The 17,021-nt window shown below is 55.9% G+C and overlaps 1 protein-coding gene across 7 annotated transcripts in view; it reads right to left on the bottom strand.

Moving 5' to 3' along the window:
* GTF2IRD1 (GTF2I repeat domain containing 1) overlaps positions 1 to 17,021 on the bottom strand; it is a 113,639-nt gene that overhangs the window by 43,261 nt on the left and 53,357 nt on the right. For all 7 annotated transcript variants that reach the window (XM_057748118.1, XM_057748120.1, XM_057748121.1 and 4 more), the window contains 8 exons: positions 14,390 to 14,415; positions 13,369 to 13,477; positions 12,458 to 12,495; positions 11,926 to 12,006; positions 11,203 to 11,292; positions 4,161 to 4,208; positions 3,288 to 3,353; positions 1,981 to 2,164 (listed from right to left, as the gene is read on the bottom strand). In XM_057748118.1, coding sequence (XP_057604101.1) covers positions 1,981 to 2,164; positions 3,288 to 3,353; positions 4,161 to 4,208; positions 11,203 to 11,292; positions 11,926 to 12,006; positions 12,458 to 12,495; positions 13,369 to 13,477; positions 14,390 to 14,415 — 642 coding nt within the window. The remainder of the gene's footprint in view (positions 1 to 1,980; positions 2,165 to 3,287; positions 3,354 to 4,160; positions 4,209 to 11,202; positions 11,293 to 11,925; positions 12,007 to 12,457; positions 12,496 to 13,368; positions 13,478 to 14,389; positions 14,416 to 17,021) is intronic.

Raw genomic sequence — 17,021 nt, 5'->3', positions numbered from 1 at the left:
GTTCTCGGTTGGAGGGGGTGGACAAGGCAGGCAGCCCCCACGTGCTACATCCCTCCCGAATGCTGACAGCTCCCCGTGTTGCATCCCGCCCCCGCCCCCTCCCGAGTCTGACTCCCGTAAATCCACCTGCCAACCCTCCCCGGAAGGCACCCACACACCTCAGGCATAACACACGTCAGAGCCAACTCTTGACGTTGGCCTCCACCCCCATCACCTGCATCTCAGAGAATGGCATCACTGCCATCCCAGCTGCTCAGCCTGCAGCCTTGAGCCATTCAGGCCACTTCTCTCACACCCCACATCCCGTATATCAGCGAATGACACCAGCCCCATCTTCAAAGCATTACCTGGATCTGACAACTTTTCACCATCCCACCCTTACCTTTACCGAATCCAAGATGCCACTGTGTCCCCTGGGCCAGGTACAGCCTCCTCACTGGTCCCTGTTTCTGCTCCTGCCCATCCTCCTCAAGAACTTCCAGTGAGTTCTCATTAAATTTGAAATAAAGTCCAGACTCTTTAAATCAGTCTAAGACCCTGTATGATCCGGCTCCTGCTCTCTCGTGGGCCTCACCACTCACACTCTTCCCTCATTCCATCTGCACCAGTCACAGTGGCACTTTGCGAGACTTCAAACACACAAGCATGTCCCTGCCTCAGGGTGTCTGCACTTGCTGTTCCCTTTCCTTCAATGCTCTTCCACCAGATATTCACAAGGCTTGCTTCATTAGGTCTCTGTGCCAACGTCCCCACCATGGACAGGTTCCTCCTGCCCCTCTTTCTTTGCCCCTTTAACCTGCATTATAGCATTTATCTCTACCTGATATTGTGATTTTGTTCCATGAGATCAGCCAACTCGAGGGCAGGACACGGTGGTATTTGCTGTTGCATCTCTCCTGGCACACGGTGGGCACTCAGGATGTATTTGTGGAAGGAAGGAACCACGTGTCCACTATTTGCATCTCCTGGAGTATCACCCTCCCTGTTTTTCCTGGTGTAAACCAGGCGCCACGAGAGAGCTCCCCGCTCCACACCCCATCACCAGCCTGCCACTCTAGGTGTGAAGGACACTGTGAGTGTCCCAATTTGGGGGCCATCTACTCCCCCAGGAAGAACAAACCCTTAAGAGTCTCCTCTTCCTTGTCACTTTCAACCAAACCAAACCTAAATTTACAAGACATCACAGTAACACAGAGAAGCAAAAAACACAAAACAAGTCACCCCAGGTCCTCCCTCATCTATTAAAATTTCAGTAACTGCCTCCATGTCTTCCAGAGGGACTTTATATCTGAGCTGGGCACATGGGCTGGATACACTAGAGTGCCCCGTGTCCTTGGTGACAAAAATTAGATGCCCGGGGAAACAGGAGACACCTGAAATGCCAATGCCTGGTTTTCCAATCCAGGGATAATAGGGCACTGTCCTCAGTCTGGATGCCTCCAGGCCCAGAAGATGCTCAGAATGGTCTAGGAGATCAAGCCAGTGGGCATATTCCCATTTTACATCTAAGCAAACTGGGGACTGCTCTCCTGGGACTGAGAGGGCATCTGTATGGTCGTTTTAGGTCCTTCAGGCCTGGGCTGGGCCTGGGCAACCTCGCACCTGCCCAATTTCATGCCCTACTGTTTTTGTTTGTTTTTTGTTTTTTTTTAAGATTTTTTTTTTGATGTGGACCATTTTTAAAGTCTTTATTGAATTTGTTACAATATTGCTTCTGTTTTATGTTTTTTGGTTTTTTGGGCCATGAGGCATGTGGGATCTTAGCTCCCCGACCAGGGATCAAACCCACACCCCCTGCATTGGAAGGCAAAGTCTTGACCACTGGACCACCAGGGAAGTCTCTTCTCTATTCTTTCTTTCTTTCTTTTTTCTTTTTTAAAAAAGCCTTCCCCAATCTGAAGAGGAAGATGGCTACTTGGCGCTGGCTCCTGGATGCTAGGCCAGCTTGGAGGGGCTCCTGTAGACCCGGCTGGGCCTTACCTCTTGATGACGAACTGGATGCTGTTGCTGGCCTCCAGAATCTTCCGGAGCTTGGCAATTCCGAAGCAGTTGGGCCTGCGGAGGGAGATGCCTTCAGGCAGCCCCACCACAAACAGCTCCTCTGGGTACATCAGGAACTTGGAGTAGGGCACCTTGACAGGCTCCGAGATGCCAATGGCTTTGGCTGCAGAGACACGGCTGCTGTAGGGCCACCCAGATCTACAGGGCCACGAGCCTTAACTCCCACCTCCCATGTCTGCATGGGGGAGCCGCAGGTGCCAGAGCCCTTTCGAAACCTAGCTCTTAGGTGAGCCCTCTCGACCCTCCTGAGTTAAGTACTGTTAGCCCCAGGCTGTGGGTAAGAGACCTGAAGCGCATTGGGGACGTGACCTGTCTCAGGTCCCAGAGCCCCAGAGCTGGGGGGGTGTGAACCTAAGTCAGTGGGGCCTCAAAACCTATGCTCAGTCTGGGCCCATGCCCTGGCAGTGCAAGAGAAACCACTGACGGCTGGTGAGACCTGACATCGGCTCCACCCAAGTCCACTTGCCCCCATGCTGCCAGAAAAGCCCTCCGGAGGGTCCCCCCCGCCACCATAAGTAACCCCAACCCCCTGCGTGGCCCAACACCACACCTAGGGAACCAGAGAGATCTGAGGCCCAGGCCAGGCACTGCCACTCACTGATTGTGGGGCCTCGGACAAGCCACGGCACTTCCCCCAGCCTCACTTTTCCTCATCTGTAAAATGGGCATTAGGACACATAGATTTTGTAGATGGGATGAGAGAACTTGTGTGAAGCATCTCACTGGTGCCTGGCCAACCACAAGGGCTGAATGAAGAGTAGGTGCCTCCCCTGCCTCCCTGTCCTCCTTCCCGGTCTTTCCAAGTCAGAAAGATTTTGTTATGCATGTGTCCTCCTGAGGACCCTGAGTGAGGGTGTCTGTGGGGACAGAGCAGCAGTTACAGTGGACAGAGTGGCCTCTGCAAGCAGAGGCTGAGGCAGACCGTGAGTGAGCGTGAGCCTTCTTGAAGGAGGAGGAGGGGGCGCTGTGTTTCAAAGGGTGGGGCTCTCCGGCAGTGCCCCAGGCTCCCTGGGTGCGAGGCCTGGAGCTAAGGAAGGGGCTGGGTGGCAGCCCCTGCAGTACCCCAGCCCCTTCCCAGTGGGTCCCAGCCCCTCTGGCCCCTCCCTCCCATCCCTGTTCAAGGAGCAGCTGGGATGGGGCGTGGGGGCAGGCCCAAATTCTCTCTGAAAACAGGGCAGCTGGAGGGAGGCCTGGATACCCCCGACCCTGCCTGGCTTCTCGCTCACCGTATCGCGTGTTGAAAAGTAGTTCCACCTGCTTCCGCAGAGGCCGGATCACGTCACCGTGACTGTCTGGAAGGCAAAGGGCAGTTTGTTGAGCCTCCTCGGTGGCAGCAGGACCCTGCTTCTCAGCTCAGGTCCTAGCTCTGCTGGCACCAAGAACGGCCCTGTGCTGGGATCATGGAAGGGGGAAGGGTGGTGATGGCAGGTGAGGCCTAAGAATGACCATGGGCCTGTCTATGTGAACGTCCCTCTAGGCCAGCACGGTAAGTGACTCAACTAGTGCGTGAACACTAAGCCTGTAAATCGAGTACTCTGCCACCAGGTGGCAGTGGATGTTCATTAAAATGTCCCCTCCCCCCCAACCCCTGCTGGGTTTGGGATTGGGAAAGTGACACTTCTCTCCTCTGACACCCACTTGTGCCATTCCAGGCGTGGAAACAGACCCATCCTCACCTGATCTCCCTGCCTGGCCTACTCCCACGCTCTGCAGGGTGGGAATGAGCAGTATTCCTGAGATTGAACGTGTCTATTGGACACAAAGCCCATTTTGTGCCTTCAGGCCTAAATTCAACTTGCTCAGGAAGACTAGGCTCAGACCTCAGCCTTAAAACCTTTCTGGAAAGAAGCCAGGTATATATAAAAGCAAAATAAGAAAGCCTTACAATTTCCATTACCAGAAAGAGCTGCTTCTACCTCTGACCATGTATCTCCTAGTTCTAGAAGACAGGTCTATAAACCTTCTTCCAACTCAGGCAGCCCCCAGGACGCCCACCCCCCAACCTGGTATTGAGAAGAGACAAAAGGGAGATGCGGAGATGGGGTGGGGGGAGGAAACATGGGTGGCGGGTGAAAAGTGGGGGCTGGACAATGCCTCACCCTCCACAGGCCTCTCCTCGGGCCGCAGGTCCTCGCTGGGGCCTTTGTCTGAAAGAGAAGAGGATGCCGGGTAGCCACGTTCATCATCTCCTGCACCAGCAAAGTCAGGCCAGACAGCAGGGAACGGCAGGCCCAGACCCTGGAGCATGGCATGGGGACCCCCAGATGGGATCAGGGACCCCAATCTTGCAAAAGAACCTGCCCTCGCCTCCACATGAGATTCAGAGACCAGATATCCTGTGACATTCGGTATGCACCCTCTGGAGACCAGCCCTGGACCAGCCTGTCCTCCCTTCTACGGCCTGCCCGGTTCTGTTCTAGGCACTGAGGACACACAGGAACAAGACAAAGCCTTATCCTCCTGGTGCGATGTCAGACATAACATATGATACCAGATGGCAGTGATGCTATAAAGAAAAATGGAGGGACTTCCCTAGCGGTCCAGTGGTTAGGGCTCCAAGCTTCCACTGCCGGGGGCACTGGTTCGATCCCGGGCCGGGGAACTAGGATTTCACATGTGTGGGGCATGGCCGGATAAGGGGATGGAGAAAAGGCAGGTGGGGGCGTGAAGCTATCTAGAGTCATGTGGTCCTGGGGCCTCTGACAAGGTGACATTGGCTCTGGCCTGGGTCCAATGGACCCAACCTTGTCCCCAGGTGCCCGTCCAACAGGCAGCAAGGTCGTGGCACAGTGAACAACGGGAGGTAAGGGTTCAGGCTTTATGGAGGAGGGGTGAGACTGGCCTTGGGGGGCCAAAGAGGGGAACACCCAGGTTGGACCCAAGGGTCCAGGAAAAGCTGTGGGGTGGGAGAGGGACACCGGCAGGGAGCGGGACACCGGCAGGGAGCGGGGAACAGTGTGTGTGGGGAGGGTGGTGGCAAACTTGGAGATGACAGATTTTGGCAGGAGGATGAAATACAAGTGCAGACAGCGGGAGAGGGATGGAGGCGGTGAGGCACAGGCCGACTGGCGGGTGCCAGGGCCTCCAACGGCAGCGGCTCTTTGGTGCCATTGCTGGAGGATGGCACGGGGATTTTCAACACTTGAAACAAGCAAAAGGAAACTGAGACTTAGGAAGTTCACCGTGTGTTGCCAGGTGCCTTCCCACGTAGGGCTAACCCTTAAGCGTCCCTGTCAGCCCGTGACACGAGGCTGAGCTGGTGAGGGGTGGAGCCGGTGGAGCCTGGGTCTGATCTCACCCAGCTGGTGGAGAGGATGCTCAGTGATGAGGGATGCAGCCACTGTTCTAGATGGGATCGTGAGCGGGAAGGCAAGGGGCTGATCCTGGGAGAGCTGTCAACGGTCGAGGCCCACTCACTGATGGCGGGAAGGGAAGCCTGCATCTGGGATCATCACAAAAGCCTGAGCCTTGGGGCTCAGCCCAGAAGGAGCTGGAAGATTCTGAAAGGTTTCCTTTATGCTCAGCCTCTGACTTAAAAAGGGCCAGGCCTGAGCTTTAGGCCTAAACTTTCCTTACGGCAATAGGTACACTGTGGGCAGTAGACACTGGGCCCACCCAACTCTGCCTGGAGGTTTTTTTCCAGCTGCAGGAACAGAACCAGCAAGGTACAAGGGCTGAGATCAATGCCCGGAAACAGCTCTCAGCCGGTGATGGAGGGCAACCCGGCAGATCACCAGCCCAGCTCCCAGCTCCCTCAGCTGTGTTAACTCCGGCGCGTGGTTTACATGGGCTCCCGCGGCCCCTCAGCTCCGCTGCCCCCAGGGGTGACGGGCCCGATGACACTGCTGGCTTGTCCAGTTCCCTCCCCTCCTGTACGGCCCCTCCCGGATGCGCCTCCCGAATGCACGAAGGCCCCTGTCTCAGGGGCAGCTCCTCGGGGATCCCAAGCTAATCAACTGCATCTTTGCCATTTCACGACAGAGAGGGGCAGACGGGAGGAGGGGAGACGGGTGGGCACAGAGGGACAAGCAGGGCCACCAGGGAGGGTTTCCCCGGGCAGGGACGGGCCTGTGACAGGGAACCGGGGAGCTGTATCTGCCTCGGGGCGAAGGAAGAGGCCCAGGTGTCACATCTGGAGCACCGGTCAAGGTCACAAAGTGGCTCCTGAGGAACAAGAGGGGAGACCAGGAAGTCTGTCCCCACTCTGAGCTGTTCGTGGGTGCAGTGTCACCCCCCAGCAACAACCTGAGAGCCATGCAGGACATGACTAGACCCAGCCACCCACAGGGGACCAGCTCAGCTCTGTGGCTCTGCTAAGAAGGGACCACGAAGGAGGATAAGGAGGGGCTTCTGCCAGCCTTGTTGTAGGACCCTGAGCACAGAAGGAAGCAGGGCTAGGTCCTTTCCTGGGGATGGGGGTGGGGAGGGTCGTCTTTCAAAGGCAGCTGCAGATGACCTGTGTACTTTGGGGGCCTGAATTCCAAACGTGGGGAGCTTGTCTGATTCCCCCCCAGGCATGGGGGGCTGGGCTATTTATCCTGAACAAACCCGTCCATGTGCTCACTGCCTCTCCATCTTCAACCTCGATAAATGACCAAGGGCACGACCAGAGACGTCCAAGGCACCAGGTGAACAGTCGAGGGATGATTTGTACAATACAGTAATTACACACGTTAGCATGTGTGGTTAGTATAAAAAAACACATCTGTAGGAAAAACCTATGGAGGACGGACACTAAACTGGTAGGTGCCTAAGGAGGGGGCACTGGGAGCTCTTCCTCCACATGGTACACAGTCCTGTATCATTTATTTTACAAAGCACATGTGTAATCAGAGAAATGGACACTCTCCCCACCCCCCCCCAAATCCACGGTGGTCCTGAAAACTTCAGAATCTCCATAATCTATCAGTTTTGTTTTGTTTAGTTTTTCTGTGCTTCACAGCATGTGGGATCTTACGAAGGTGAGTCAAAAATTATCTGTGCTTCGGTTATATTAAAACTTCTAGAAATTCTACAGCCAGAGTGCAGATAATTTCTGACTCACCCGTGTAGTTCCCCAATCAGGGATCGAACCTGTGCCCCCTGCAGTGGAAGTGTGGAGTCCTAACCACTGGACCACCAGGGAAGTCCGATAATCCACCACTGTTGAGTGGGGTGCTTGAAAGGAACCCAGGATGGGGAGTCAGCAAACCTGAGTCCCATCCTAAGGCTGGGCGACCTTGGAAAGGCAGACTGGCCTTGCTGGGCCTCATTTCCTGATCTTTCAAACCAGCAGGGAGACGCCTTTTCAATAGAAATGGCACCATGCTGGTCCATGGTCCCCCCAACTCCAAAGACCTCCAGATCGGGACCCCTCTGGCCTTCCTAATACCACTGTGAACGCAGCCAGGCGACATGCGACCTCTGAGAGGCCAGGCCATACTGTCAGCTCCTCTTGAGCCTCTAGGCCACTACACTCTCCACACAGCCTCACCAGATTGCTTCCAATTCCACTCACGCCCAGCCCGTGCCTGGCAACATTCTTTCTTCATTACCAAGGTATTATTGGGTTGGCCAGAAAGTTCCTTTGGGTTTTTCCCTAAGAGGGTACGGAAAACCCGAATGAACTTTTTGGCCAATCCCCCAAAAGCACAGCACAACTGATTCAGGGAGTGAAAAAGATCACGCACGTAACCTGACATAGCGACTTTTCTGATATTTCTTCCCACCCCCCCCAAACCAGTGATTTTGTTTTCAACACAGCTGTAAACACCATCAGTTCTGTGTTTTACACACTCTCCCCACTGCCTGTTTTTAGTGGCTGCCTAATAGTCCATCAGGAGGATATGATTAACGGTCCCTGGACAGCTGCACCAACTCATTGCAATTCTTCACGGTCATCACTAATGTTGCCACAAACATCTCTGTGCAAAAAACCTTGTGCACATGGACGACTTCCTCGGACCAGGTTCCTGGATGTACGGGGTGGAGTGGGGTGGGAGTGCTCATTTTTACGGCTCTTCGAGCTGACACATATCTCTAAAAAGCAATTTGGCCATTTGCGTTCTTACTAGCACCACGTCTGTGCCCATTTCCCCAGGTGCTTAGCAAAAGTTCTGTCCAGTTAAAAGGTGCAAGAGATGCCCCTTTGTTCAAGCCCTCGTTTCTCTGCAGCTGCATGTGTTTGTTTACTGTCTCTGTCTTTTTTTGTGGCAGCTACTGGGATGTACGTACTACTCAGATCCCCTTCAAGGAAGAGCTTGTTGGCCTGGCAGCAGGGAGTGCGGTCAGCGGGCAGCTGCCCCTTCGAGGACTGCCCTTCCGGGGCGGCCCGCATCTCATGACTGATTGAGGTGGGGGTATAAAGGCCAGGATATCCAGTGCAACTGTGAGCAACTCTGAGGGGCCACTCTGGCTCCGAGCTCCGCGTGGGGCTGGCAGAGATCACGGCTTGCCGTCTCCCCGCGTGCGTCTGCCCCCTCCCTCATGTAGGTGTTGATCCCAAGCGCAGCCCCTAACAAACACCCCACACATTCAACTCCCACTCCGACACTGGTCCCAGGGAATGCATCCCACACTACACAGCCCGGGGCTGTGATTTTTTCTTGTGCATTTCAGCCTGGTGTTCTTGTCTGCCAAGGCCAAGGGGAACATCATCCTCGGGTGGACTGACCACGCCTCCCCAAGGATCTGCAAACTGCATCCTCTTTCTGCCTAAGGTGCCTTTATCCAACGAACTGATAAGTATTCGAGGAAGGACCAAGCCCTCCAGGACATCAAGGGAAACCTTTCCCACGTGGAGGCTGGGGTCCCCCTGCAGCCCCCTTTGTTTGTTTGCTTGAAATTCAATAACTTCTATTTAAACTGAAAACAATACTTAAAACTGCGTTTAGAGTCGAAACCCTTCTGTTTATAAAAATCATGAGGAGCTTCCCCAGCCGGCCCAGGGTCAGCCGGAGACCCGGATGTCACATGAGCCGACTCGCTCCCACAGATGACCCCACACTGGGTCCCTTCCGATGGCTCCCAGACACCCACGTAGAAATCTGTTCCAGAGCTGTGCCTGGGACCGATGCACGGTCCACCTGTTTGCAATTTGGGCAAGACCTCATCTCCAGGTCTGTCTCTGTCATCAGCTCATCTTTGTGTGCCGTGACTCCTCACGTCCTGTGGACGGCAGAGCGTAGGTGTTATCTGTAGGTGACACTTATCCACAGCAGCTCTGGGGACCCTTTCTATCTCCTTATTGAACTGGACCCCCAGGTCCTCCCCACGCTTTCCTGTTTCCAGACCACGCTCCCTGCCAGAGAAGACGGACGCTGACGAGAAGCAGAGAAGTTCTGCCTTTATTCTGTCACCTGTTAAATGTGGCACCCCCCACCTGGGCCTGCAGGCAACCTTCTTATTTATTTTTCCAGTCATTTGTTTATTTTGAGTAGGGGAAAAATTTAAAAGTGCAGGAAAGCACATAGAATGGGATGAGAAACACGGACCTACCAGCTGGAATGAATGTATGTGAGCATTTTGTCATATGCGTACACGATTTTTTTAAATAAAACATTAGCAGTACTATTTTTATGTTTCCAAATTGAGAGAAATGCTATATTGTCCATATCCTTCTGCACTTGCTTTTCACATTGAACATGATGAGATTTCTTCACATTGCTCATTTAAATACACCCACTATGCCTGTGCACAGTATCCTTAAGCAATACCCATCCCCTCCCCCTTCCTGATCAAGCCCGCACCAGACATCACAGGCAAGGGAAACAAACTCCAGCCGTCTTCCGGAAGCTTCCTGCCCTGGCTCTGCATCCTTATTACGGAGCTTTCCAAACTCAAATCATTTACGTACGGATATCATTTTCTGCCACATCTGCAAACCTCCTCTAACTGACCTCCTATTTACCTCTATAATGATTCGCTTTTTAAAAACGTTAACTACGTATAATAATCCTTTCTTATTATCTAAAAACAACATCTGTTGAGGATGGTCGGAGCTGAGCTGGGCACGTGAGATTCATTTAACTATTCTTTTCAACTTTGGAGGGGTTGTGAACATTCTCAAGATACAGTTTAAAAACCAAAACACATAGAACCCCACCCTCTCCCTGCAGCTATCCACCTGCCCCACCATTCCTCTTGCCTAAATTATCGCCAGAATGTTCCTGTCTTTGTCCCCAGCCCTCTGCAGTCTGTTCTCAGCTCCACGGTCAGAGTAAATATTGCTAAAATGTTCCCTAATAGCACCAATCCCCGTGCTGGTTCCTGTCTCCTCAGAGTCAAGTCCCCAGTCCTTCCTTTGACATACGTAACCCCGCATAACCCACCCACCACCTCCCTTTCCCCATCTCACTCCGCTCCAGCCACCCAGCCTCCTTGCTTTTGCTTGGACAGGCTGGGCATAGCCCCCCTCAGGGCCTTTGCACATGCTGCCCCCTCTGCCTGGAAAGCTCTGTCCTGACGCCCTCATGTCTCTTGCCCGCACCTCCTTCAGGTCTTTGTTCCAATGTCACTTTCTCAGTGAGGTCCTCTCTGGCTACTCAAACCCTGTAATAACTGCCCCCTCCTGCCCCCAATTCTTCCCCTCCTGGCTTTGTGTCTCCCACAGCACTTACCACCATCTAACTTCCTATTTTTCTTTCTTTCTTCTTCTTCTGTTTCTTTTTTGGCCGTGCGGCTTGCGGGATCTTACTTCCCCGACCAGGGATTGAACCTGGGCCTCAGGCAGTGAAAGCCTGCCATCCTAACCACTGGACCACCAGGGAATTCCCTTATTTTTCTTATTGATTTGCTTACTATCTGTCTCCCTGCACTGGGGTGTCAGCCCTCAGGGGCGGGGACTTTGGACTACTGCGTTCACTGCTCTGTCCCCAGCACCTTGCACAGGACCTGGCACATAAGTAGGTGTTCAATACATACTGGATACATGAACAAATTTATCCAAATGGGAGTTCCTGGGAAAGACACAGCAACCAGACTTAATATAACTCAAGGCCTATTTCAAGTTTTCAGACAGGAACCTGGCCTGGGTAGGGGAGTCAGGCACATAGTGAGTTCCTTCTGAGGGGGGACTCCATACCAAGAAAAGTCTGGAGTCTTCCTGGCCCACCCCTCTCCCCGTTACATCCCAGGGAGGTGGGTCCCCAGCCCATTTCTTACCAGTCAGCATCTCCATCCCATAGCCAGAATCTTCTGAGGGCACGTGTCCAGGCATCGAGTCTGTCATTTCCTCAGAGGTTGGGGAAGGGTCTGGAGGCAAAACTCCAAATGTATCTTCTGTCCATCCCACCCCGTCACAGTCCCTCAGGGACCCCCAGCCCAACATGCCCACAGAGCAGGACCCTTAAGGAGGCCACATCCTGGACTTTGGGAGGGTAGCTATGCCAGGGGCCAGCGGGGGCCCGAGGGGCCTGGAGCCCTGTTTTATCCCATACTGAGCCTCTAGAGGCCAAGTACATGCCCCACTTCACAGATGTGGAAACTGAGACTCAGAGGGTTCCAAGTGTGAAGTCAAACTCAGATCCTCTTACTCCAATGACCTTATCTTGTCCCTGCTCTGACTCACAAATCCCAGGGAAGCCAGGCCAGAGAGGTGAAGGCTGTGGGGACCGGGGGAACCTTTAGGAAGGTCGGAGCTGAGACCTGACCCCCAACCCAGAGGGCAGATGTGGCTACAGAAAGCACACGCAATGCTGCACCCTTTCAGGATCAGACCGGAGAAACAGTGGCTTGGGGACCCCTTCTTGGCCAGAGCAGTGGCTCGGGAGACAGAGCGGGAGAGCCCAGGAGGGGACGTGGTGGTTGTGGCAGGTCCAGGGGCACTGCTTTGGGAGCTGCTTGATCCCTGTACCTTCAGGCGGGGGCGGCAGGATCGGCCCTTACCTGGGACAGTGACCTGGATGATATCCAGGTCCTCTGGCTCGATTTTGATGGGTCTCAGTGCACCCAGCTCCCCAGAGGTTCCTGCGAGGGGCAATGAGGGATCTGGTCAGGTGTGGGCGTGAGCTTGGACAGGCAGGCGAGTCATTCCTGAACATTCTCCTGTCTGTGACTTGTTAGCAGTGCCAGGAGAGGTCATGTCGGCCCTGGTGTCTGGGCTATATAGGCAGATGCAACATATAAACCTGGCAACTGAGGCCCACATCGCCAAGGATGTGGAGGCAGTGGTGATACCTGAATTCAGGTCTCCCAACTCCCCCACAAAGCCACCCACATCCCACTTGCCCATCCCTGGTCCCCAGTGAGCTCCCAGCATGCTCTGTGCCCTGGGGCGGGGTGGGAGACGGGAGGGGCAGAGGAAGTTCATTACTACTCCAGGCTCGTGGTCTGAGCCTGCCTCCTCCCCAAGGCTGCTGAGCTGGGCTGGTGGACGCCCTCCCGCCCTAGACATGCACAGTGGGGTCCAGCTCCTCACCTGGCCCACAGTCTTCAGAGAGGCCACTCTTGTCTGACCTGTGGGGAGGAAGCCGAGAAATGACACAGCATCAGTCCCAGCTTTCCCGCTCCAAGCAGTCAGGGGCCCACAGCGGCTGCCAATTCAGAACGCACCCCTGACCACATCTGCTCCCATCCCACCAGGACTCCCTCCCCTCCCCCGTCCCCTAGCAAAATTCCCGGTGCCCGTCTCCCAGGACAACAGCCTCCTGCCAGCCCCAGCCGAGATCCTGCCCCCTATCCTGGGGTGAACTTCCGGGCGTCCACCTTGCCCACCAGCTGGGAGCTCCTGAGGCCTGGGTCTGGCCAGTCCAGGAGCCCCACAACTTAGCACAGCGGGGGTTTGACTAATGCTTGTTGGGGGGATTGAGAGCTGTAGAGACCACCTGCCTGGAGAGGGTTCGGGAGTCTGGGGAGGGGGTGGGGAGTGAAGCTGGGCAGGACGCTGGGATGGAGGACAGTTCACTCAGGGAACACTGCCGGGCAGCCCGGGCTGGACATGGGGATTCCGGCATAGATGGCCCATCCCTGGCCCCCAGGAACCCAGGGCTGGGCTAGGGGTCACTGTGGACAGTGAGCTGAGTGCGGGGGCCTTATGGACACGTAGGGCAGATGCCTGACCTAGCCTGCGCGTCAGGGACGGCATCTGAGACTAGGTAACATGTGGCTAGATCCCAACCGGCTACGAGAAACCCCCAGGTGAAAGAAAATCAGCTGAATCTCTGTTCTTCTGGGTCCCTTTAGATTTTCCCTGGCCCACAGTGGGGTGAGGCACACGGCGTCTGTGCGGGACATCCAGGTTGAAGGAGATGCTGGGCCCAGCATCGTCCGGCCAGCCCTAGGCCTTGCCCCTCCCCGCAGAGCTGGGGTAGAGCCGGCGTGTGGCCTTACCGAGCAGTCCCAGCCAGGTCAAGGACGGCAGCACGGGAGACCTCCGCAGAGGCATCCTCTGGTGGGCTGGCTGGCTCCAGCTTCGTAGGGTCTTTGGTAAACTTGTTCCCTGGGGGGAGAGCCGGGGAGGGGCAGGGCGGTCAGGGTGAAGGCTCTCCAGCCTCCTCTGCCTTCAGGGTACCCCTCAGGTGTGGTCTGGCCTCTGCCCCTGCTTCCTGTGGCTTCTGTGTCCAGCCAAGCCAGGAAGAGGTCCAGAGAGAGATGCCTCTCCTGGGATGAGGAATAAGGATGCTGAGGATCTCACAGCATTGGGCAGGAAGAAGTAGCCAGAAACAGCCGTCCGGACCTCACATGTGCTAGGGCTGCAGGAGCCCTTGGGACAGGGACCCAGTCTCCCCCACGGCTGTACCATGGGACCGTTCTCTCAGTTATCCCAGGAACCCAGAGGATGGTGGTCTTATCTCTTCACAGATGTGGAAATTGAGGTCCATGCGACCGTGCCCGAGGTCCCAAAGCTGGGGGGAGGTAGGGCCAGTATTGGGACCCAGATATGTGGCACCCCAATATCCGTGCTCCCTTTGCTGCACCTGGCAGAGCCCGCCTCTTCCTCCTGAGAGGCGGGCCACCTACTGGCATGGCTTGGGCACTTCGGTTTGCATCTAGACCCCAGTGCTCACTAGCTAGACTTCAGGGTAAAGAACAGAACCCACTTTATAGGACTGTCGAAAACTAAATTAAATTAAAATTAAATATGCTAACAGCTTAGGAGAGTACCCATCACATGTCAGTGTTTGGCAAATGCTAGCTTTATTGTTCCCCATTCAGGGCTTCCCATGTCTGCAGGGGATGTCCTGACAGTCTGTCTGCGCCTGGGAGCTGGGGGCCCCCGCGTCTGCCCCGGATGCAGAAGCTAAACCCAGGCTCCCTCCCCGCCCTGGAGTGCAGTGTGATGGCAGCTCAAGCACTCTTGGGGGCATCAGCTTGGTGGCTTTGGAACGGACTAGATGGCACCCACACATACCTGTGAAAATCCGCTCATCAAACATCCTGGGGAGAGAGGAGAGACAGGCATGAGAGGGAAGCCAGCCTCCAGGTCCCCTCAGTGACGGTCACCCGAGTCCCACATGCACGGCTATACCTGCAGAGCTGGGCACCGGCTAGCCACACGTGGGGGCAGGAGAGGGCACGGTCCAGAACAGGCAGACACCCCCAAACAGCCAGATAACCCGAACCACTTCTCCATAGCCAGGGGAGGCATCGGCCAGCCCCTGGGGGGTTCTGGAGGGTCCAACCTATGCATCACGACACCCCAGGGTGGGGGGGGGGACCTTCCTCTAGCCCCAAGCTCTCCTCAGCCACAGCTGGCAGATAACTCACACCCTTTCCCACCAGGGCCCCTGCAGCCTTTACCCACCACCACCTGTGTCTCAGCAACAGGTATGGGGCAGACCGTGCTCCCAAGAAGCTCTCCGCTGACGGCACAGGCCAGGCTGGTCCTAGATCATACAGCCTCACAGGGTGACATGTGGGAACCCTCAGGTGTGTCTCAAAAGCCAAGGGGGCCCAAGTCAGAAGGGGGCCAGGAAAGACCTCATGGAAACGGGGATGACGAGCTCAGGCGGGAGGGCTGAGAGGTTGCTCAGGGAAAGGTGGCTCCAGCTGGCCGGCCGCAGGTGTCCCACCTTCAGTGCTGTGCCCAGGCATGCGGTCTCCACGCCGCCGTGAGCAACGGGCAGCCCCTGGGGGCCACGGCACCACCCGACCACTCCATTATAACACAGGGGGTGGATCAGGGAGGGGATGGCTGGGGGCCCGGGGGCCGTCCGGGGACTCCTGAGTCATCCTGATAAGACAGCCGGAATTCTTCTTCCAGGAAAACGAGCACGGAGTAAAGGTCAGCGAGGGAGCTGGGATCACCTGGCCGCCCGCCTGCAGGGCTGCTGTTCTTCCTGCTGTGCTCCCAGCCCCCACCGGGGGGGGGCCCCAGCGGGCTGGGGGGCCTCAGGCGGCTGGTCTGGGGGGCCTGCAGCACAGCCTGCGTGCCACGGAGCGGCTGGACAACGGGACAGGGCTTTGGCCACTAAACGCAGGCTGCAGAGGTGACGCGGGGCAAATGAAGTCCCACGTGTCTGAGTCCAAATACAAGGGGGCACAACGGTGCCCAAGGCAGGCCCAGAGGGAGATCCAAACAGAGGCCAGAAGCTCAGGGACAGAAGGCAGAGCCTGGGCTGCTGGGTGCTGAGACCCCAAGCACGACGTCCTGCTCTTATTCCGAGAGGCCCCGGCTCCTGGAGCCTCGGGTCTTGGGTACCCCAAGGCCGAGACGCAGCCACGGGGAGTAACTCTGGGGCACGCTGGCTGCTCTCCGAGGCTCGCCTCCTCAGTCCTGCCCAGTGATGGGGAGGCTGCCAGCGTCAACGGCAGGCCTTATTATTTACGGTTACATTTACTTACCAGGGAGCAAGGGGGAGGGGGCACGAGACCTCGGCCTGTAGCTCCTGGCGGAGTTGGGGGGGTGGCGCAGGTGACAAGGAGAAGGTCTGCCGTGGCTCTGACGCCATGACAGCCACCTCACGGGCCGCCTGGCCCACCTGACGGGTGCGGACCAAGGGTCGCTGTCGCACACTGCAGAGTTCTAGGATCCCCTCCAGACACTTTTCCCTTCAGGTCCTGCCTCAGGTAGAGCCTCTCACTCTGGGCTTGGGTCCTGGGGGGCACCGAGGACTTGGGGGCCAGAGCTCGGCATGAGTGGGGACCCAGGGACGAGGGAGCCCCCTTCCGCTAATAACAAGACTCACCGGCCTTGTCGAGGGGCTTCTCGCTTTGGTAGGAGAGCACCCTGACCTCCCCGCACCCGCAGACACCTGGGCTGGGGCAGAAACTCCCCCTCCTGGAGGCTTCCTAAGCCCTCTGTTCTCTGACTCCCTTCTGCGAGGACGGTCTCGAATGTGATCTCAAATGTCTCCCTGACGAGGCTGGGATGTGTAACAGTGAAAAATGCACTGGGGCTCAGAACAGAGCAGCCTCTGTTCTAAGCACCTTACTCAGCCATTTGGTTTCCCATCACCACTATGAGGCTTCAACAATCATTCACTGCATTTTATTTAATTTTTTGGCCACACGGCGCGGCATGTGGGATCTTAACTCCCCGACCAAGGATTGAACCCGTGTCCCCTGCAGTGGCAGCACGGACCACTGGACCGCCGGGGAATTTCCCTCATTAGCCCCGTTTTATAGACAAGGAAAGTAAGGGAAAGAGCAGTCAAGTAACTTGCCCAAGGACACACAGCTGGGAGATGGTAGGGCCAGGATTTGAACCCAGGCTATCAGCACTGAGGCACTTAACTACTCCTCTATACGTGAGGGAGATGAAGTCAAGGGAAAGGACTCGTGTTTACGGAGCATCTATTCCATGCCAGCTATGTTCTGCCTACCTCCTCGTATCATGTTGAGGAAAACCTGAGGGGAGGGGGGCATCACTGTCCGTATTTTCACAAACGAGGAAACTGAGGCTCAGAAGAGAAGTGCTAGTCAAGCACTTCAAGCTCAGTAGCTTCAAGCTCAGTCTGCCTGATGCCAAGCCTCCTCCTCCAAGAAGTCCCACAGGCTTGCTGCTCAGATGCCACTGAGTCTACACCTGGAAACATATTGTT

The sequence above is a fragment of the Hippopotamus amphibius genome, chromosome 9 (assembly GCF_030028045.1).
Source record: "Hippopotamus amphibius kiboko isolate mHipAmp2 chromosome 9, mHipAmp2.hap2, whole genome shotgun sequence".
Lineage (NCBI taxonomy): Eukaryota > Metazoa > Chordata > Mammalia > Artiodactyla > Hippopotamidae > Hippopotamus > Hippopotamus amphibius.
This window is presented reverse-complemented; position numbering and strand designations above follow the sequence as displayed.